Here is a 23,352-nt window from a genome sequence, read left to right as displayed (position 1 = left end):
AAAACTATAGTCCGCCCCTCCAATGGTCTGAGGGACAGTGAACTGGCCCCCTGTTTTAAAAGTTTGAGGACCCCTGCATAGGTCATCATCACATTGGCCAATACTTGTCACATATTGTGTAAAACAATTTGTATGAATTATCTTTTTCAGTTTGCTTATAAAGTATAGCAAACTATAAAGTAGAAGGCATTATCATTCCCCCAAAGCACACAGAAAGATTAAGTCATACACTCAAAATCACATAGCCACCATGCGGCACACTAGGATCTGAACCCAAGCACTAACCACCCAGTCATCCTTCTCATGTAAAGACTGATCAGGCCTGTGATGAAAAATGCTAAGATCACCAACGACACGCATACAACCATCTTTCCCCAATGCTGAAACACTAGCACCCACAGACTCCTTTGGAAAATGCAGTGAGTATGTTTGGGATTGATAAAGGAGGGCTACCTACAGGGAGCGAATAAAGTCAGAGGAGCAGTGGGTAACCAGTGGCAGAATCAGAGACTCACTGAGACAAAGACCAGCCTCACTCCTTTGGGGGAGAAGCCTGGGCACTGATGACCCAGGAGTTGCCCAAATCCCCCTGAGAAAGCTGAAGCAGGAAACTGCAGACTGCCTCATGTACTAAATGCAAACCGCCTTCCTTGAATGTGTGCTCCTAAATGGAGATTAAATGCCAAAGGATATTTGCCTTGATGATCCTTTAGAGCATGAGTTTATTGATATAGTGAAGGTTAATGAAACAAATAATTGTGTGCATGAAAGCCAAAACATGGATTGCTAAACCTTTCCATTTTCATCTGCTATCATGAGCACCAGGCTTGGGTTCTTACCCAGAGTTTCACATCCATTAATTATTTCAGTGACTGCAGTTATCATTAATAAGAATTCAGCAATGTGTGCTATATCTTAATATTTGAAGCTTTCCTACCCATCAGTCAAGTGGAGGATGAACACTAGGGCGGACTGCAGCTCCCAAGCCCTGTGTTAGTTGAAAAGTGTGGAATGTGGCCTGCATGCCCAGCATCGTGCTGTGTGCTCCCCTGCCTCGCCTCAGTGAATTTCACAAAGGAATTGCACATTTTGATCCCTCTGTATGTCTTCACCAAAAGAAGCCACTGTCTTGGCTGGGCATGGTAGCTCATGCTTATAATCCCAGCATTTTAGGAGGCCAATGTGGGAGGATTACTTGAGACCAGGAGGCTTCTCTACTAAGAGTTAAAGAACTAACTAGGCATGATGGCTCACTGCTGTAACCCCAGCACTTTGGGAGGTTGAGGTGGCAGGATCTCTGGAACCCAGAAGTGTGAGGCTGCAGTGAGCTATGATTGTGCCATTGCATTCCAGTCTGGGCATGAATAATACTCTGACTAAAAAAAAAAAAAAAAGCAAAGGAAGCCACAGTCTCCTAGGTCACCCCTCAGAACCTGCACTCCATTCTCCAGAAGACTCTCATATCCCACCTCCCCCACTTCATCTTCATCGCCCCCTTTTCTTCTTCTCTAGATATCCTCTCACTTCACCTTCTGAAAGTCACATTTCCTCCTCAGTGAAGCTTCCAGGCATTGTTCTCTCCTCTGACGGCTGTCAACCTCTTGCTCTCTCTAAGGACTAGCTCCCCCAAGGATACAGCTTCCCCTGCTGCCCTCTCAAGTGGGGCTGGTTCTACTCCCACAGTCTTTGGAGCTCTGGGTTTAGAGATGGGATGACCATCCCCCTTGCCGTTCCTTGACACTTTCTTCTCTTCTCCCTAAGAACACTTACCTTTGAATCAGATTTCATCAGATTATGTCACTCATTATCCCTCATTGTTGGAGTCATTCTCTGTCATGGTTTTGGTTCTTGCTGGTTAAATTCTTGGTCCTTCAATGCATACACAGCTCATCTTTCTAACACCATGACTCAGTTTTATAGACTTTTCTCCTCTTGTGGTCTTATCCTCCACCCTACCTTAATCAACATGAGCCTACACTTACCATGATCAATAAATCCAAACTGTTCATCATCTAAGCATTGCATATCATACTCTCCAATTCCCAGTTCCAATTTTCCACCTCCCTGGACTCTTTCATGTCAATCTTTCTCCTTTCTTCAGGACCTCCAGCTCACTGATCTATCTTTTCCCTTTCTCTCTCTCTGTCAAAGACCTGTCTTCCCTCATACCAGCTTCAATACCATGGACTATCACTTTAATCACTCCCTCACATACAGCTCAGTTCCTCTGCCTCTCTCTTGATTAGCTAAAAATACAACCATGGTAAAATCTATCCTCCATGTTGGCATCTAGGAAAGTGAGTGTGGTTAGAAGAAAAACAACACATTGGTGGCCTCATTTTAAATTTATGGCCATGAACCTCAAGTGGGCTCTTACTGTTCTCCAGCAATCATGACTTGTTACCCCAATTCATTCATTCTTATATTTAAAAAAAAACTATTTCAAACCCCCTCTCCCCAAACTTCCGCCACCTCTTTCCCTATTCTTACTTTTGTTGTTGTTGTTGTTGTTGTTGTTTTTGAGTTGGAGTCTCACTCTGTCGCCCAGACTGGAGTGCAGTGGCCGCTCCCGGCCACCGCAGCCTCGACCTGCTGGTCGCCAGTGATCCTGCTGCCTCAGCCTTCCAGTAGCTGGAACTACAGGCGTGCGCTACCATACCCGGCTAATTTTTTATTTATTGTAGAGATGAGGTCTCACCAGGTTGCCCAGGTGGGTCTCAAACCCACGGGCTCAGGCAATCCACTCACCTCAGCCTCCCAAGGCGCGGGATTACAGGCTGACCCACCGAGCCCGGCTCCTATTCTTACTTTTAACTGATAATTTTGAATTTCTATTTCATAGACGAAAATAAAACAACAGGAAGAAAATGTCCACAGATTCCCACAATCAGTGCATCCATCTACAAGCATCCTCACCACATCTGCCCTTCCCTCCTGTTATTGTAGATAAATCATATGTGATTCTGTGTAAATTTATTCCTCTACCTATCCATCCAATCCTCTCTCATATATGCTACTGAACTACTGGATTAGTATAGTAATCTACTGATATAATATAGACAATGGCAGCGTAATTATCTACTGTAAAATTTCCATTGCATAGAAAATATCATGGTTTCTCAAGGGAGGGAGGCAGAGAGGAATGGAGGGAGAGAGGAAGAAAGCTTATTTTGATCATACTTCTTACATCAGCTTATCGATTTCTCTGCTTTCTTTTTTTTTTTGCAATAAAACTCCTCAAAAGAGCTGTCTATGTCACTGGCTCCAACACTTCTCTTAAGCCTTTCAGTTACACCCTTTACTCTCTCAGCACTGCTCCAGTCAAGGTGACCAATGACTTCCAATTTGCTAAATCCAATAGTCAACTCTCAGGTTTCTTATTTAAGGATGATATTATCAGCTCTACCGGAAAGTTGTGCTCATCTAATGAAATATTAAAGTGTTTTAAACACTTTTCTTGTAAACTGTAGGTTCAACTCTTTCTTAAGCAAACTCAGCCTAAATGTCAAAAGCAGAAACTTCTCCCAGGTTTACAGCATGCACACTTCTGCTTATTTATCTTCACTTGGATTTCAGTTGGAGTTTTTGATAAACATTCCTTCCCCATAACTGGTTGGATTTGGTGGGTGTGGATTTGAAGCTCCCACTCTTTTTAAGTGTTCATTATTCTGTATTATGTGGGTGTCTCCACAGCATCAGTCTGAAAAATTCATTGAACTTTTGACCAATCAGGCTAATGAGCTTCTCTTTCTCTTCTAATTTAAGTTTGTCAACAGCTTTTAAAAAGTTGGAGGGTTGGTCTTTTAAACCAAAGTCAAGCAAACTATATAATATCCTGAAATTCCTGTTTTGTCAAAACAATAGCCTCAGCACCAAAAGTTCAAGGTATCAGTATATCTTGATAGATTGTTTGGGGCCATCCTCCACATTAAGACCAGAAATTCACCTCAGTAATAAATGAACTTTTATGATTTATGGACCAAAAGGAAAGGGAAGAAATTCTTGGCTAACTGAGAACTTTTATGATTTATGGACCAAAAGGAAAGGGAAGAAATTCTTGGCTAAAGAATTTTAGTTAACATCAATGTTGAACCGAGAAAATAAATAAATACTAGATAAATATTCTACAAAACTGTTCAATGTACTGACTACTTAAAAAGCTCTGAGCCAATAATTTTGGATTAAAAGTCAGCAAAAAATTGTTGGCAACATTATGCTCCTAGAGATAATACTTTATAAATCCTCAATCCAATGTATAAGCATGCTTCTGAGCATCTTATTATCATCTTAATAAATGCATTTGAGGTAGGGGTTTATTCAAGGTCAATAATCCATATTTTCAGACAATATGCTTGTCTGTCTAGAAAATCCTAAGAAATCTACAAAGCAGCAATAGGTAAGCTTAGCAAGGTCAGAGGATATAAGGACAACACACAAAAACCAATCCTATTTCTATGTGCAATAATGGACAATTAAAAAGAAAATTAAAAAAAAATATTTCCAACAGCTAAGAAAGTGAAATATTGAGACATACATTTTATAAAACATATGTAGAATCTGTGTGTTGAAAACTATAAAACACTAATGAAAGAAAGAACACTGAAATAAGTGAAGATATAGACTATGTTCATGGTTTGAAGCATTCAATAGTTAAGATGTCAATTCTTTCTAAACTGACCTATTTAACACAATTTCAATAAAAATCTCAGCAAAATTTCTTACAGATATAAACAAGCTTATTGTTAAATTTATATGACAGGGAAGGGATGAGAAAAGCCGAGACAAATTAAAAAGGAAGAGCAAAGTTGAAAGGTTCAAAGTACCTCGTTTTAAGACAATATAAGACTACAAAAATATAGACAGTATTTGTGAAAAGATGTGCATATAGACTGATGAAACAGCAGAGAGCACAGAAATAGACTCATATAAATAGGGTCAGTAATTTTTGACAATTGTGTGAAAGCAACTCAATAGAGAAAGAGTCATTTTTTTTCAACAATTGAGGCTACAACAAATGGACATCCTGTGCAATAAAAGGTTATTCAACCTATACCTCATACCTTATACAAAAATTAACACAAAACAGGACCAGAAACAGTAGCTAATACCTGTAATCCCAGCACGTTGGGAGGTTGAGGCAGGAGGATTACTTGAGCCCAGGAGTTCAAGATTAGCCTAGGCAACATGGTAAGCTTTCATCTCTAAAAAAAATAAAATAAAGTAATTAGCCAGACGTGATGGTGCATGCCTGTACTCACAGTTACTTGGGAAGCTGCAAAGGAAGGATCCTCTGAGTCTAAAATATCGAGGCTGTGGTGAGCTGTGATCATGCCACTGGACTTCAACAGTTGCAGTAGGCAACATTGAGACCAAAACTCAAAAAAAAAAATATTAACACAAAGCAGGTCATAAACCTAAATATAAAACCTAAATTATAAAACTTCTTAAGGAAAACATAAGCAGACACACTTAAGACCTTGTATTAAGAAAAGATTTCTTAGTAGTGACATCAAAAGCATAGCCATAAAAGAAAAAATGATAAATTGGACTTCACCAAAATTAAAAATGTTTGCTCTTTGAAAGATACTGTTAAAAGAATGAGAAGATAAGCCACAGACTAAGAGAAATATTTACAAACCTTATCTCTTAAAAATGAATTTGAAAGACCTCTCAAAACTCAGTAACAAGGAAATAGTTCAGTGCTTTTTTAATGGATAAAGGATTTGAGTATACTTCATCAAAGAGGATACAAAGATGACAAATAGGCATGGGGAAAGATGTTCAACATCATTAGCCATAAGGAAATGTAAGGTAAAATCAAAATGAGATACCACAGCACAGAAAAGAAATCAACATGCAGGACATGGTGGTGTACACCTGTAATTCCTGCTACTCAGGAGACTGAGGCAAGAGGATCTCTTGAACCCAGGAGTTCAAGACCAGCCTGGGCAACATAGCAAGACCCTGTCTCTGCTTACAGAAACCAAGAAACAAAAAACTGATTCTAGAAAGTCCTCCTGTCTTGCCTAAACGTTCATATTAATATTGTAATAACATAATCACAAAGGTTGCAAAGTAATAAGGGAGGGAGGGAGGGAGGGAGGGAGGAAGGAAGGAAGGAAGGACAGAAAGAAAGAAAAAGAAAGAAAGAAAGAAAGAAAGAAAGAAAGAAAGAAAGAAAGAAAGAAAGAAAGAAAGAAGAGAGAGGGAGGGAGGGAAGGAAGGGCAAGCAATTGACAGTACCAAGTGCTGGTAAGAATATAGAGTGCTGGAATGCTCATAATTTGCTGGTGGAATGTAAAATGGTAGAGCCATTCCAGAAATAGATTGGCAGGCAGTTTCTTATAAAGTTAAACATGCACTTACCATATCCTCAGCAATCCCACTCCTAAGCATTTATCCTAAGGAAATTTTTTTTTAAAACTTCTGTTCACACAAAAATTTGTACATGAATATTTGTAGCTGCTTTATTCTTAATTGCCAAAAACTGAGAACAACCAAATGTCTTTCAATGAGTGAATGTATAAGCAAGCTGTTACATCCTTACAGTGGATGTGAAATAGAAGTTGACTTGATACAGGCAACAACATGAATGAATCCCAAAGCAAATAGACTGAAGGAAAGAATCTAGTCTCAAAAGGTTATATATTCTATAATTCCATTTATAAGACATTCTGGAAAAGCTAGACCTCTAGGATCTCTCTCTATGCCTAGCACAGCCACAGTTTGTGTTCCCAAGAAGTATTGATCAGCATGCAGCAGTTCCAGGACACTGAATGCAGGGCAAACTGACTAATGTTTTTACCATTCATCTATGCACTCATCTCAACAAGCTAAGAATGACTACCCCCCGCCCATCACTTTTTTAAAGAACAGAGTTGAGTGTGTTCTAAAAAGTGATAAAGTAAAGAAGACCTACACAGAGAAGTTCAGCGAGATGGATGGCAAGGTCTACACTCCTGTAACCTACACTACTGGTTTCTACAAGTGTCATCAGCATTGACAAGACCAGAGAGAACTTTCATCTGACCCCTGGCACCAAAGGTTGCTTTTCTGTTCATTGTATTACTTGCGAGGGGTCAAATGTAAGTTGTGCAAAGTGAAAAAGATCTTTGTGGGCACAAAAGGAATTCTTCATTCAATGGGCCACGGTGTTCATACTATCCAGTCCCCTGAGGGCCTCAGTAAGGTGAACAACACCATTCAAATTGATTTGGAGACTGGCAAGATTATAGATTTCATTCAGTTCAGTGCTGACAACCTGACATGGAAAGGAACAGTATGATCATCAGAGATGAAGAGAAGTAGACAGATTCAGGGTATATTCTTGATACGTGGGTTTGATCTGGAGTTCAAGAGGGAGAGAGAGAGAAGAATCAAGGGTTTATTCAGTTTATTATTATTATTATTATTTTTGAGTCGGAGTCTCACTCCATCACCCAGGCTGGAGTGCAGTGGCATGCTCACAGCCACCCCAGCGTCAACCTGCTGGGCTCTGGAGATCCTTCTGCCTCAGCCTTTCAGGTAGTTGGAACTATAAGCACGCACTACCACACCTGGCTAAATTTTTTTGATTTAATGTGGAGACAAGGTCTCACCATGTTGCCCAGGCTCGTCTAGAACCCTTGGGCTCAGGCAATCCTGTCTCCTTGGCCTCCCAAAGTGTTGGGATTACTGGCTTGAACCACTGCGCCCGGTCCAGGATTTTTTTGTTCTTCTACCCATGGGTCAGTCTTGCTCCCACTCCAGTAATTAAAAATTACAAGGGCAGGAGATCAGAAGTTTGAAATCAGTGATCAAAATGAAGTGGCAACATTAATAAAAATTGTCATTTACAAACTTTGTTGGTATTATTAATTCTTAAGTACTTAGCTTTTTGTTTTTTATTTGTTTTTTATTATTAACTATAAGCATTTAGCACTATTTTGGTATTGAATTATCCCAATGACTATATGATATGTATATTAGTACAGATGGAAAACTGAGATGCAAAAGTATTAAATGGCTTACTCAATATCTCAGTTTTGCTGGCAAGTAGTAAAACAGGAGTTCAAACTCCAGGTCTTTCTGATTTCAAAACCTGCATACTTTACTATGCAATAGAATCTGTGGGGGATTCAAATATTCATAGGCCTACCCACCTTCTGTTTTCTCATGTGAGTTGAGAGTCAGCCCCAATTGAGCCTCTTGTTTTTAAAGTATGCCAAGTAGAAAGAGACATGCTGCTCACCAGGAAGCAACAGAATTTGGAGAGAGAAAGAAACAGGATTTGGTAGAAATAGTGAAATTGATGAAAAAAGGTCAGAGTATGGATAGATTTGTCAAGTAGACCTGGCAGGATTTGTTACCAAATTATATGTGGGTTATAAAAGGAAGATAGGAATCAAGGATAAAGCCATAATTCAAAAATTTTTAACTGAAACAACTGAAAGAATGGGGAAGACTCAATAAGGTGGAGAAGACTGGAGCCAGAGTTAGTCTTGTAAAGTTTAAAATGCCTACTAGACATCTGGGTGGAGATATCTAGCTGGCAACTGGATAGAGGAGCCTTGAATTCGGGGGAGAAGGCTAGGTGAAAGATATACATTTTAGCTTCATCAGCATAGGGGTGGTAATGAAAGCCATGATGTTAGATAAGATCAATAAGGTAATGAGTATAGCTACATAAAAGACGAATTCCAAGGATTGGACATGTCTTTAGGGAATTCTAAAATTAATATGTAAGACAGATGAAAATGAATCAGCAAAGAATACAAAAAGTAATCACTTAGGAAAAAGATAAGCACAGAAGAGTATGTTATTCTGGAAGTGAAGTGATGAATGTGTATCAAGGAGGAAAATTAATCACCTGTGTCAAAGCCCTTGACGGGTCATATGAGATGAGAACTGAGAACCAATCTTGAATTAAGCAACATGAAAGTCATCAATAACTCTGGCAAGAACAGTCACAGTGGAGTCAGTAGGAGTGAAACCTTATTGAATGGGACAAGAAAGGGAGTAAAGAGGGCAACTGGAAACAATGAGTGTAGACAACTCTATTGTGGAGTTTTGCTAGAAAATTGGTGTAGCAATTGAAAGGAGAAGTGGGGTCATGGGAAGTTTATTTTTAAAACAATAGAAATAATAGCACGTTTGTATGATGAGCCAGTAGGGAAAAGGAAAAATTGACAATGCAGGAGAGAGAAAGGAAGATTGCAAAACCGTGTCCTTGAGTAGATGAAAGAGGCTGATACCCAGCATATGAGTGGAGGGGTTGGCAGTAGAGAGGAGCAGAGACAGTTCATCCATAGCAAGAAGAGAGAACAGAGAGTGCAGGAGCACAGATGCACGTAGACAGGTATACATGATAGTGTGAGCTCGTGGATCTTCTCTTCTGATGATTTCTATTTTTTTTGATAAAATAGGAAACAAAGCCTCATCTGAGAGTTAGGAGGAGAAGGGGATGTTAGAAGACTGAAAAGAGGAGAAGGTATGAAATCTTGTTTAGGAAAGTGAGAGAGTAAACCACACAAGTGCACTAAGAGGACTGGTGGAATCAAAAGATTGCTGAACTTGGGATCCCAGAAGGAGCGATCTGGATACATAGAGGGAGGGAGACTTGAAGTTGGGGTCATGAAGGATCTGCAGTTGTTGGAAATAACTTAATTATTGAGAATAGCTAAGAAAGTAAATGGTTGAGTTTAGGTTGAGAATGAGGTCAGTGGAAAAGGGGCTGTTGAAAAAGAAAGGGTAATATGAGTGTCATCTCCCAAGATTTTGAAGCCACCAAGAATAATAGAAGCAGTAATGTTGGGAGAATGACAGTGAGATAGGAACTAAAACTCCAAGAAAGGAGAGAGGGTGACCCAGAGATCAGGGACAAATATCAGGAAGAGAGTGGATTTGACCTGCTGCTTTATCTCTCTGAGTCTTCATTTCCTCATCTGTAAGTTGAAAATGGCAATAGTCCTCCCATGGGGTTTTTATAAGTATTGAGTGAGATGATGTAAGTTATTATTCTTGTTGTTATTCTTGGTGGTTTCAAAATCTTGAGAGATGACACTCATATTACCCTCTCTTTCTCAATAGCCCCCTTTCCAATGACCTTATTCTCAACCCAAACCCAGTCGTTCACTCTCTTAGCTATGATGCAGGTAGTGCACCTGTTGCCTATTAGAACTGACAGACTTTGATACTCAGAAATATTAAAATTTGTAAAGGGCACCTGTGAAGTCTTGGATATGTATCTCATCTACTTTCAACTACAATGAGAAGTGTGTCTTGGAAGGCTCACTGAACTCAGAGCGCACCCAATATATAATCGTCATCATGATTCCCCAGAGATATTCACCTTTGGCCCTCTCTGGTACCATCCATGTCCATGTCATCTCCTCCCTGGAACCCTGGGTTCTCTCTATCCCCTCCAGCCATCTTCAGACACAAAAAGGCGTATTGCTTTCCAGCCTGAGTGTCTTAACACAGAAGGCAAAATGCAAATTACCTGCTCTGGCTGCTCTGGTGTCTACCCTTTAGATGGCAGGCTGACTGGCTGGCTGAAAGAGCTCAGGAAAGTGACCATCTCTAATGAAGAGGCAACTTCTGTTTTGAACTGTGCTGAACTAAGACATCTGTGGAGGCTCTAGGCAATATAGCCTGACTTGCTCTTAGCTCAAGAAGTCTGGGCAAGCTGGGTCAAGCCCTTTCCACTTCCTTCCCTGTGCCCATCCATGCCTTCAACCCTAAGCAGGAGTTTCCACCAAGAGATGAGGTCTGCTCCAGCCATCAGGGCAGTGTCTGTTTTACAAGTAATAGGCATTAACATTCAGAGCCTCCCTTCTCTCAGGAAGTTAAATAAAGTTAATAGGGTGAGGGATGGATACTTAGGAACCCAAGTTGCAGCAGAGGTACTGCCAGAGTTGAAGGGGTCCATGTGGCGAGGTGACCCACCTTGCCCTTGTTGCTGAATCTGGTGCACCTTGAGCCTCCCACCTCTGGCTCATCAGTGCTTTGCAGAATATCGTAGCCAGGACAAGCTGAGCAAGTATTACTCAGCATTACTCTTGTGCATGCCTGAAAGTGGATCCCCGGCCTCCTCTACCCTCACGCTACTCAGAGACCTGGCTTGTTCACTGCTAGTTTTTCACTGTAAGCTACATAGTAGGTTTTCAGTGACAAATGGAAGAATGATGGATGGGTGGATGTTAGATGGAGGAGGACAGAGCATAGCTCTTTATCTTGCCACCTGGCCCTGTGCTAGGTGCCAAAAACCTAGAACACTCCATGTGTCTTACCTGAATTTCTCCCTCTGACAATCTGCCTAAGCTAAGTGGTTGTTTTTCTACCCAAAATTTCTGGAACTCTCTTCTTCTACCTAAATTATAGATAAAAATGAAGGGTAGCCACTCTCATCAGAAAATATTTTCTTGATCCTTTTCCTTTCCACAGTAAACAAGCATTTACTTTCCTCTTTCTCTAATACAGAGTGACATTTTGATGTAGCAGTCCTGGAAGGAGACTTGAATCATTAACTCAGAAAAATGACTGAGCTTTTGCAGTGTGCCAGCCTCCCAACCTATTTGCTAAGGAATCTGGGTTTTGGAAAAGCAAAACCACACTCCTATTTGCCAACTACTATTTGCCAGTCTGAGGGTTGTTGACATTGATTAACATTGAAAGTGACATTTAGTTCTTGTGTAGTTTCTGAATAGACTCGTTTCAACTAAGAAATCAACAAGGAGGCCTCGAAGGGAAAATATTTTGGGGAGTATTGGTATGAGGTGACATGAAACATTCTTCTGTCCTACATTTTAGATCATTTTCTGGAATGTAAGCAGTCTGTTTGGGAGAGAAAGAAGTTGGCACGTCACTAGGAAAGGAAGTCAGCCTCTCAAAGATATTCAGAAAGGTATACCTAGGAAAAGGGAGAGAGAAATCCAGGGGCAACTCATTAAAAAATGAAAGCATCACCACAGCAAAAGGTCAAGGGCTAAAAATGTTTATTCAACAGACAGGTAATTTAAGGAGCCATGATTTACCATACAAACGGATTTGTAGTAAGAAATGGATCCTGCTAGATTCAAACCACAATCGATTTTTAAATTTATAATTTACAAGCAGATTTCCTGGCACATAAAAAAAGCACACGGTACATATTTTTTCCATAGCTTAGCATATCAGTCATATCTTCCCAGTAATCTTCCTGTGTGCAGCAGTCACCATTATAGGTTGTTTGTAAATAAGTGAGATGCTAATTCCATTATCCTGAAAAGTTCATGTCCTCATTATTCCTCCCTCAGAATTGACTCGGAATTGGGCATAGAAAACTGCTTCCTTGAAAGAGCCCAAGACAGACATTCAAATCACCAAGACAGCAAAGTTAAAAGAGAGATTCCTGGGCCCCAATCCCAAGTATTCTGACAGTGAGTCTGGGTGGGGTCTGAGAATCTGCAACTTTAGCATGCACTCAATGTGACTCTGATACAGGTGGCCCACGAACCACATCTTGACAAATACTGCCTTAGAGAAGATATCCTCTAGGTCCTCTAGGTTGTGTGACAAGAGAAATTGCCCTACTTCTGGATCCAGCACAGTCCCTTTGTTTCCAATGTGCTCCGTAAGCCCACACTTGGCGAACGGTTGCTGATGGACACCGCTGTGCTGGGCAAGCCGATGTGTGGGCCTCAGTGTGACACACCCTGATTTCTCTTTATTCTGTTAGAACGATTACAGGAAGTTATCTATGCAATGCAAGGATTTTGTGGTGGGCGTGCTGGACCTGTGCCGAGACACAGAAGAGGTGGAGGCGATTTTAAATGGTGATGTGAACTTCCAAGTCTGGTCCGAGCACCACCGTCCGAGTCTGAGCCGGATCAAACTCGCCATTAAATACGAAGTCAAGAAGGTAAGCTTCCCCACCTTTCCTGGCCTTCCCACCTCTCCTTTTCTCGCAGGGCTGCTGGCCTCGCTTTGTGCTCATGCATATTCTAGTTCCCATAAGGTGACTGTGATGACACCTGAATTCCCTCTAGACAGGGACCTGTCAGTCTTGCAGGGCTGCTCACATCCCCTCTCACCACCCCCTCCCATCCCAGCCTCCAGCCAGGAGAGAGTCAGTTCATGAGTGGGTCTTGTACCTGGAGAGCAGAAGAGATCTTTAGCCTCCAGCCTGCTGGCAAAGACAGCGTCACAGATCCCTCTCAATAAACGTGGCTAGCTGTGTAGAAAATGTTTCGGTGTAGAGGGCATGGTTGAGGGAGGCTTAGAGGAATTTCACTTCAAAGGCTTAAAAATCCTTAGTAGGAATCTAGTGCCACCTCCTCAATAGACATCAAGGTGTCTTTAGTGACTATGGTCACTATTGGCCTTTAGACCAGTGTCGTGGCTGGTCAGATAGAGATCCTAAGGAGCAAAAGTCCACTTTTTCCACTTTTGGTGTGCTCTGGATTCCTTAGCATCCTCTCTCTTGCTGGATGACATCATTCACCCGGATGGAAACTGGACAGTTCCAAAGATCCATGAATTTAAATACCAATGTGCCTCCCACGTAAGCAAGGTAGCTGATCAGTCTTCAGGGGATATTATTTTTTTCAGTTATTTCACATGACAAAAATTGATTGGTGTCTTTAATGCCCCCAGATTGGCCTCTGGACATTTCTCTTCTTCCTTGATTATCTTAATTTGTGCCTTTAACAACCACACTTATTCTGTGGAATTCATCCAGAGAGAGTTTTCAAGTTTGAATAACCTTCCTTCCCTTTTACTTCAATAATAATCACAAATTTTAAGAAAATAGCTTTTCCCTAAGACTCTGACCCTAAAGAAAACACTCTAAAGAAATGTGGCCTTAGAGATTAATATTAGAAAGCATAGAGTTGTTGGGGGCTAGGGGAGTCAGGTTGCAGTTTCAAGTACAGTACAGTCCTACTTGGATTGCTCAGGGGAACTTACTTTTGAGCCTAATCCAGGAGGTCACTGAGGCTTGTCACCAAAGCAATCACTTCCTGAAGTTGCTGAGATATTCATGCCCTTGGGGTTCAAGCACACTCTGTTGTAGAAACTGTTTGACAATGGTGAAGATGAGCTTGAGTTTCCAGAACTACAAACATTTTCTTCCTTCCCCAAGCCAGATTACCCTCCTGTCTTCCTGCACAAGGTGAAGGTGAAGATGTTTTAAAAAAAAAAAAAAAAGGAAAAAAAAGATGCTTAGAATTTTCAGATTTACATTCACAGTTTTGGCTATTTATGAACAATTACAACAGTTCTTGGCATGCAGGCATTCACTATTTCTCTGAAACATAAATTCAAATCTAGTCCCTCACCTCATAGCAACATATTCCCTCTCATGACCAATTACCGAGTTCAAAATGGTCCTGGTGATAAATGAGAAGGAAAAATGAAAGCTTCCATGAACATGATGGCTTAGGTCAAAATAAAAAGATTTCATGAAGGAAGTTATTGAGTCTAGTGGTATTTGCCAATTAAGGGGGTCATAGAGGTCTCAGGAAATGGCCATTATGAATGTCAAGTGTCTGCTGCAATCCATAGGTAGGAAGATGATAAATGACCTACATAAAATTCCAGACTTGCTCATTTCAAAAACCTCCAAAGGATACATTTCCTCAAACCTTATATGTCATCATGAGACAGCTACAGACATGTAGCTCTCCTTGACACTTATTCTTCATGAATTTCCAGTGAAAAATACCTAATATTTAAAATTCTTATTAGTATTACAACGGGCTTTCATTTTTAATTTATGAACCTGAGCATGCTTGCGTGGGAACAACCTAACCCTGAGTATTTGAGTTATGAAATGACTAGCAACAAGGCCTATCTACAAATACTTTGCCTTTTATACCTTAGATATATGCAATATATCTATAGCTATATCTATGTCTATATCTATGTATAATCTCATGAGCCTCGAGGCTAGAATATAAAACCATAAAACATTTCTAAGGTTCTACATACATGGTATAAAATCAACTTATTAATTCAGTGATTAAAGCAAACTAATTTGTTTTGGCAGTTCCATGGACTTCTAATAGGTTTTAACTTAAAAACAAAGGGGGGTTACCTATGGGGTACAATGTTATTATCTGGGGAATAGGCTACCTGAGGCCCAATACCCACCACTACACTATATGTCCATGTAACAAACATTCATGTGTACCCCTTGACTCTAAAATAAAAATGGGAAAAAAGGGGGAGAAGTTTTGTGTTCAAATAATTTTGGAGACCTTGACTTAAACAGATTCGTTTGCTCAAAGATATTGCGGAGACTTTACTATGCACTCTCTAATAGAAGGGTAAATAAGTACTACTTGGCTACAAAACTTCATTTCTCATAGTGAAACTCGTTTCCCATGTATCAGCCTTAAGATCTCTAATTTAGAGTAAGCATATGTGACTATGAAATGCCTGGATCTGAATGAAATAGATGCTGCTCTGTGACTGGAACTATACCTGGACTGTGTCTCTCATCTGAATATTTACCTCACTTCAGGCATCACCTTAATGCCTGATCGTCTGACTGGGTCATAGCCCAGCCTCCACTAAGTGAAGACAAGTCTCCCCATTGTGACACAAGGGAGCACCGGGTAAAAGGGAAAAAATCCTGAAATGTGTGTCCAGAGACCAGACTTCTAGCCTGATTCCATTAACTGTGCAGTCTTGGACAAGTCACTGAAGCTCTCTGAACCTCATTCCCCACTGCAAAATAGACATACAAGCTTTTGCTTCAGAGTTTTTTGTGAACTTTCAAAAGAACCCAATACAAGAGGAAATGCTTTGGAAACCAGAGTCCTTTGCAGCTCCACAAGAAAGCATCATTGCTGTAAGTTAGTGATTACCCCCTTCCTTGGGACTCAAGGGGTCCCCTTCCCTCAGAGACATTCTCTAGCTTGTTCTTTGTTATCTCATCAGAGAATGCTAGAACTATCTCTCTGGGTAAGGATACCACCCACAGAGCCTAAAATTCCTCCCCAAAATACCAAAGGCCTTGTGAGGATATGGTTGTTCTCCATTACTTCTGCCTTAAGAGGGTAACTTAATGACCCCAATGACCCAGGTGGGTGTTTCATCTGAAATGTTAGCAATGGTGTTTGGGAGGCAGTGTTGGAGATGTGGCTAAGAGGGTGCCCACTGAGGCCAGTCTTGGGTCCAACTATTTATGAATGGGGTCATTTGAGCAAGTCACTTAGTCTCTGTGTCTCACTTTCCTCATCAGTCAAGTTGGAATAATAATTCCTACATCATAGGGTTATGATACGAAGCAAATGGGATAAGGTATGCTTGCCTCAAACATACCTGTCCCTCAGCAGCTGATGGGCATAGATGCAGCACGATGAACATACTCATTGCTTGGGCTTGCGGTTAATGCCACATTACTTCAAGGCATTTCTGTTATTCACTTCAGTCCATCCCATCCCATCTAGGCCACAGTGCTTTCAGAAGTCAAGATCATCTCATGAAGAAGCAAGATCGGACCTTCTCCCCCATGCTGAGTCACACCTAAGCTCAGAGGGATCTGCTTGGGCTTCACAGCTAAAAAAAAAACCCGATCTTTCCAGCTTTGGCTCACAACCTTCTCTGCAAACAGACCTTGGCCTTCCCCTTCAGGGCCATTTTGCCTAACAGACACCTTGCTGTCTTCTCCATCTCTCTCAGTCTCTGTCCCCAGGGAATCATGCCTAAATATCCTTCTCAAAGGCTTTTTTCTCCCACTGCATAATCAGCTCTAAATAAATGCTTAGGGGGCTTCCAGCCCCACCAACTGGAAGGGCCAACCAGCCCTCTGAATCCCAGTTTAGGCCAAGCTGGATCCAGGCTCAGTTTCTTCACGCTGTTGTATTAAAGAAATAATATTCCCTATGATTTTCATTGATTTACTCACTGAGGAGATCATAAAGGAAACACAGTGCCTGGCATGGCATGCAGTCAGTGCTCAGTGGTCAGGCACAAACACCCAGATATAACCCTTGGCACTCTATTCAACTTGTCTAATGTGAGACACACTCCCATTTCTCCCTCACTCCCCTCTATTGCTCCTCATCTCTGGGTTTACAGGAATGATCTTTTCCCTTCCTTCCCCTGCATCATCTCCTCCTCCTTCCTGATTCCTGCCTTGTTGAGGATCAGGTGTTGGGCCAGTGCCTCTGACCTCATCCTATTTCCTGAGAGAGAACTGTGTGGGTATCACCTCACTTGCCAAAGGAGAGTGAGATAGAGACTCAGAAAGTCCTGCTTTTTGATAGAGACCTTACCTCACCTGTGGAAGAAATGGAGCCTCTTTTGGACATTACTAGGCAAAGGCCTGCTACTCAAAGAAAAAACAAGAAAAATACATGAATTTTTTCCCCAAATTTATTACTCCCATTGCAGAATGCATATCGGTTACCAGGCAAGATGGCAGTGTAGTATCGTGAACAAGGGTAGTTAGTTCCATCTGACAAATTGTTTTAGCCACCACCTACAAGCTCTACAGACACTGAGCTCAGCCTGCCAGGAAACTCAAGGTGACTAAGACACAGTCTTACCCTCTCAAAGATTTATCTGTCTAGTGGGTGAGATGGGGTATGTTCCCATGACTAACAGAAGAAGCCTCTGTGAGGGGAGCAGGAGAATACGTAGGGGATTCCTTGAGTGCTTCACTAACTGAGCAAAGTAGCATTCACAGCTGTGACCTCTTTCAGACTTCCCGGTAGCCCCCTGTTCTAGCATCCTGGGATGCAGCTAGATCTGGGGGACTCTGGTCATGGTGCCAGTCATCTTTCATTCCAACTGAGGCTATATTCACTCCCCTCAAGAAGCAGCTCCATTCCTCCCAAGTTTTCCAGTTGCTGACACTTCGAGGTGCTTCTTCCTGGCTCTGCCAAGCATCCTGGGTTATTCCTGACTCAGAACTCTAGTCTCACTTGAAATAAAGACCTGGGGTAGGACTTTGGGCAGGGGAGAAAGAATGCAGATGGTGGGGAGTACCTCAATAGCCCTCCCAGTAACATAATACCCTTTTTCTTCACACTGCTATCTTAAGGAAATAATATTCTCTATGATTTTCATTCATTTACTCACTGAGGAGTTCATTCTTGCTCTAAAAGTGAAGTGAAAAAAATTAACTAGACCCTAGAATTTCAGAGGTAACCTCTGGGGTGGAGAGGCCATTTCTGGCAGAATGAACATGTTCAAAGCATGTCCAAAGGCCCTGTGGTGAAAAAAGACATTGGGTAGGCAGAACTGAAAGTGAGTGTGGCCAAACTGGGCCTCAGGAGGGATGTGGATGAGTCTAAAGAAGCAGACAAGGACCAGACCATGCAAAGCCTTATAGACCATGCTAAGAATGTTATCCTTTTTTTAAAAAAAAGAATAACAGGAAGCCATTGAAGGACTTTAATAGTGAGTGGTTGTAAGATTAGGATTACTGGAAAGACAGCTTTTCCTCTGTGAAAGGCTGGATGGCAAAAAGGGTGGATGAGGATACAGCATATTTGGTGAGGGAAAGGGAGAGCATATTAATCAAGATAGGCTATTAGTCTGTGTTGACAAATAAATCCAAAGGTGATGTGGCTTTTAATTTGTTGCTCATCTTGTTTCTATCTTGGAACTGAGTTCACTCAGGAACCCAGGCTGATAGAACAGTCGCCCTCTCAGATGTTTCCAGCATGCCAGAGGGACATTCAGCTCTGGGAACTTCAGCACAGCAATTGCATGCTTTCTCTTGGAGGTGACACACATTTTTTCCACTTTCCACACATTGTAAAGGGTTAGTCATGCCTCCCACCTCATCCTAAGAAGGACAAGGAAGTGTAATCCTGTAGCATGTTTGAAAAAAGATAAATCAGAACTATTTGGCAGCTATCATGAATGATTACTATAGGAGCAAAGTTGAGGAAATTCTTATTAATACCTTCAACTTCTTTGTAAATAGGGCACAGAATCTCTCTCTGAGATAGAAGGCAGTCTCAAGAAAGTAAAAACAAAAATATATTTGGAAAAAATTATGAAGAAAATGGTGGGAGAGGGAGCTGAACAGCAGGTCCGGTAGGCCTGCCAAGACTAGGGATTTTAAATTCTTTGGCAATAGTCTAATAAAAATGAAAGATCTCCGAAAAGGATGGTAACACTTGAAGTCAGTGTCCTCCATAAACCTCAGTTCTCTGCTGTCAACTTCATTTCAGGATACTTTCATAGACGTGAGCCAGGAGTACACAAAATATGCCCACAGGGTGCAGCGCCATGGAAGGTTCTTCTCAAGGAAGAGTACCAAGGAGAGAAGGGCAAGTTTAGAGGGTTGGGAGGTAGGGGACCATTTCCACCCACATCACTGTCACACTGAAGTTGGGCAGTGCCTCTAGCCTCATCAAAAGTCCTTTGCCTTCTCTTTTCCTTAAAGGACCATCTTGTACACATTTTATAATCATGCCCTAAATGGGCTCATTTTTCTATATGGAAAAACTCCTAGGAAAAGAAAATAGAACTTGCAGGGTAGTAGTGTAGTGTTATGGCCTGACTACTTAGGTTCTCTGCTTCCTAAATACGTGACTCTAAACAAGTTTATCTGCTGGCCTGCAGGGGCCTCACGGACACAGTGGACACTGCTCCAGCCCTACAGAGCCTTCTGGCCTAAATATGTGCTCAGGGAGGGAGCAATGCCCGGCAGTAGATGCACAGCTGGCTGATATCCTCTCTCTAGTACAGCGATCATGGGGAGGAACACTGGAGAGAGGAAAATGCCCTCTGCTGGGTTCTGTTTCATTTCCTCTGTCTGCACAAAAGGCCAGCGAGCAGAGGGAATTTGGGGACATTGGGGCTTTCTAGAGGACGTCTGAGAGGCCAGTCAGACACTCACATGCCCTGAGCAGACATTCTCCCACTGTGTTTTCCTGCTGAGGCATCGTTTTAACAGATGCTCAGAGTTAAGAAGATCAGAGTTGTCACAAACACAGTCTGGCTGGTCAGGCACTCCCCCAAACGGCACCACAGGATGCCCGGTAGCTGCCAAACACTGCTGAAATCCACCAGTGTTGAGAGCATCAATCATCCTCCTCTTTGGGGATTCCTCTAAGCACTTCCATGCCTCCAGCCTGGCCACATGGTGCAAAAATGATCAATATCCATTAATCTCCTGGCTCAGAAGGACTATCTTTTACATGAGGAAGTTTTGTTTTTCTCAAGTAACAAATCTTAAGAGAGGGAATAATCCCAGTATATATGCATGTATGTATGTAAATATGAATCATGATCCCTCTTCTGCCTGGAAAACCTCCCAGAAGAAAAATAGAACCTGCTGGTCAGCAGAATACTGTTGTGGCCAAGAGCCAGACTGCCATGTCCAAGTCCCAAGTTCTTCACTTACTTGATATGTGACTTTAGACAATTTATTGGAACTCTGGGCCTCAGTTTCTAATCTACATAATGGGAAAAAAATTGCAGTACCTGATAAGCAATAGTCAGGGTTTGTTGACACACACAGTGTACCTAGAACATGGTAGGTGCATAATAAATTAGTGAATGGAAGCATTTACCATATTGGTTTTATAAGCAGACCTACGCTTACGGCTAAATCAGCATTCTCAATCTAGCACTATTGACATTTTGGGCCAGAGGATTCCTTGCGGTAGGGACCATCCTGTGCATTATAGGATGTTTTGCAACATCCCTAGCCTTACCCACTAGCACCCTCCCCGCCAACTTGTGTCAGCCAAAAATGTCTGCAGACACTGTCTCTAATGTCCTTGGATGGAGGGGAGGAACAAAATCATTTCCTGTTGAGAGATTCTGGGCTAGTTTTCAGGATCTAGGCTATAACCCCTTAACCATAAGTCCCTGAAGGCAAGGATTGTAATTATCCAAGGATGCATTATATCTCTCTAAACCAGTGGTTCCTAAACTTAGCTGCATAAAGGAACCACTTGGGTGCTTTATAAGAAACACCAGTGCCTCAGAGAAACAAATACCACGTTACCTAATTTATACATGGAATCTAATAAAATTGAACTCGTAGATGTAAAAAGTAGAATTATGGTGACCCAAGATTAGGGACTGGGGAGGATGGGAATAAGGAGTTGCTGATCAAAGAGTACCAAGTTTCAGAGAGACAGGAAGAATAGATTTTGAGATTTATTGCACACTCTGTGACTATAGTCAATAATAATGTATTCCATCTTTCAAAAAAAGGAAGAGAGTGAATTTCAGTGCCTTACCATGAAGTATGATAGGTAAGCAAGGTGGTGGATATATTAATTAGCTTGATTTAATCATCATATATTATATGTATGTATCAAAACATCACATTGTACTCCATAAATGTATACAACTATAATTTGTCAAAAAAAAAAATACCTGTGTCCCACCTAAAGAGTTTCTAATCCAATTCGTCTGAGTAGAAGCATAATAACTGGCATTTTGTAAAGGCTCTCTGGTGATTCTAAATATTGTAAAGATGGAATTCCTGGAAGGTGAAATTTCTCTTGGTTCATCTTTGTCTCTGCAGTCTGAGAAAAGGATACACCCTGCACGTAACATACACCCTGCATTCAGAGGAGGAGCATAAATCCTCTACTGCTCTCCAAGAAATAGATGCAAATCAGATGTATTTATTGACCCAAAGTAGAAAGAACAAGATCTATTTTCAAATGAATAAATGAATAGACAGTATGTTCAGTGGGAAGGGAGGCTTTCATGCTTCTCCAAATACCTGTAGTTTTTCCTTGTGATTAAAAATCTATATAAAGGATCCAGATGATGTTCCAGGCTGGCCCTAGAGTGTGGAGCCATTGTCACCTTTCTCTCTATTGCCAACCTTGTGTCTCTCTGGAGTTTGTAACTCTAGAAATGAGCTCTTACTATCCAGGGAAGCCCTAACATTGTCTCATAGGTGGAGCAAACATGTGAGTGGCTTCTAGGTGGCCCTGCACAGCCAAGGAGAGGCGGTGGGGCCTTTGCCTCCAAAGGGATGCTCAAATCACTGAATCCTCCACAGTGGGTCTCAGGAGTACACCCTCCACGCGCCAGCCTGAATTGCTGCCCCATCCCCACACTCTGCCCAACTCAGTTTTGGAGGGTGAGTGGGGACAGAGTGCTTTTTGCTCCTCTTTGCCCTCCTTCAAGTATGCTGCAAATCATCTTACATGACTTTCTCTAATGAGCAGCTGCTGCTGTGAATTTGCAAAAAAGATTTCAGATCCTCAAAGTGAGGGCTGTCTCAACAGGACAGAAGACTATTGCCTTTTAGCTATTTTTCTCTTTTGTTCAGCTCTTTCAATGCATAAATAGGTACGTGAAAGAATAATCCTTTCAAGCATTTTTCTTCCTCTCGGTTATCATGTTTCCTAGACACATAGCCTTAACTTATGTAACCATTATTTTATTCATTATGTCTGTGTTTGCTAAGACAGTCAGAGCCCGATTACTATTACATCCTGACGTAGAGGTTAACAGTAAGAGAGGCATTTGAGAAGCATTCAGAGGAGGAGCATAAATCCTCCATTGCCCTCCAAGAAATAGATGCAAAATGGATGTATTTATTGGTCCAAAGTAGAAAGAACAAGAAGATCTATTTTCAAATTGTCACTTTTATCCCAAAGTCAAACAGATCTTAGAAATTAGTCTCCCCCAGGACCTGTGACTAATTCCAATAATTAAGCTAAAGACCAACTATACATTTTTATCTCATTATTTCTGTTATACATGCTTACATATGGATTCAGAGTTTTAATGAGCATTTGATCTTACGTATATTCTGCCTGTTGTATACCAAAATGCATTACTCTTTTATTAACATTTATCTACCTAAGGTCACTTGCAAATTTTCTTGATGGAAGGGGAGTTTTATAAGTATAATTATAGATGAAAATTTTTACTTAATTTATGCTTTAATTTATGTAATTCAAGCCATAGTCATAACTTGCCTGGGTGATTACAATAGCATCTAACTGCTCTACCACCACTTTTCTCTTCTTTCTCCCTTCTACACACACACACACACACACACACACACACACACACACACACATACACACCAGTCAGTGATTTTTTTTAAGTAATCAAATCATGTCTTGTCCCCGCTTAAATCTCCCATCTAAGAATGAACAAGCCAGGCACAAACTCTGCCGGCAGAGAGCTCATAGTCTAACAGAAGCAGAGCCTGAAACAAGGGTTCTTGTGCAAGTGATTTATTAAAAGCATGATCTCAGGAGAAACCTGCATTGAGGGGGCAAAAGCAGGATGGACCAGAATAAGAAACTAACCTAAGAGGTGGTTTCAGAGAAGTCTAACCGCACCTTGATCTTCTGAGGAGTCTTGGAGTGTAAGTAGCACCATAGAGTCGTCTCATATTAAGACAAGGGAACCGGCCTTTCGTACACCTATATCAGT

General features: G+C 41.3%; 1 protein-coding gene across 3 annotated transcripts in view; it reads left to right on the top strand.

Annotated features, from left to right (window-relative positions):
- The window catches only part of TRPC7 (transient receptor potential cation channel subfamily C member 7), a 152,914-nt gene that overhangs the window by 36,781 nt on the left and 92,781 nt on the right, over positions 1-23,352 (top strand). Inside the window, exon 3 of one of the 3 annotated variants that reach the window (XM_008057575.1) lies at positions 12,698-12,880. The exons of the other annotated variants lie outside the window; for them this stretch is intronic. Within the exon in view, the coding sequence (XP_008055766.1) occupies positions 12,698-12,880 (183 nt within the window). The remainder of the gene's footprint in view (positions 1-12,697; positions 12,881-23,352) is intronic. 3 annotated transcript variants of the gene reach the window in all.

The sequence above is a fragment of the Carlito syrichta genome, unplaced genomic scaffold (assembly GCF_000164805.1).
Source record: "Carlito syrichta isolate Samal-C Ts95f unplaced genomic scaffold, Tarsius_syrichta-2.0.1 Scaffold303061, whole genome shotgun sequence".
In the NCBI taxonomy this organism is placed as follows: Eukaryota; Metazoa; Chordata; class Mammalia; order Primates; family Tarsiidae; genus Carlito; species Carlito syrichta.
Note: the sequence above shows the minus strand (reverse complement) of the source record. Positions and strands in the feature narration are given on the sequence as shown.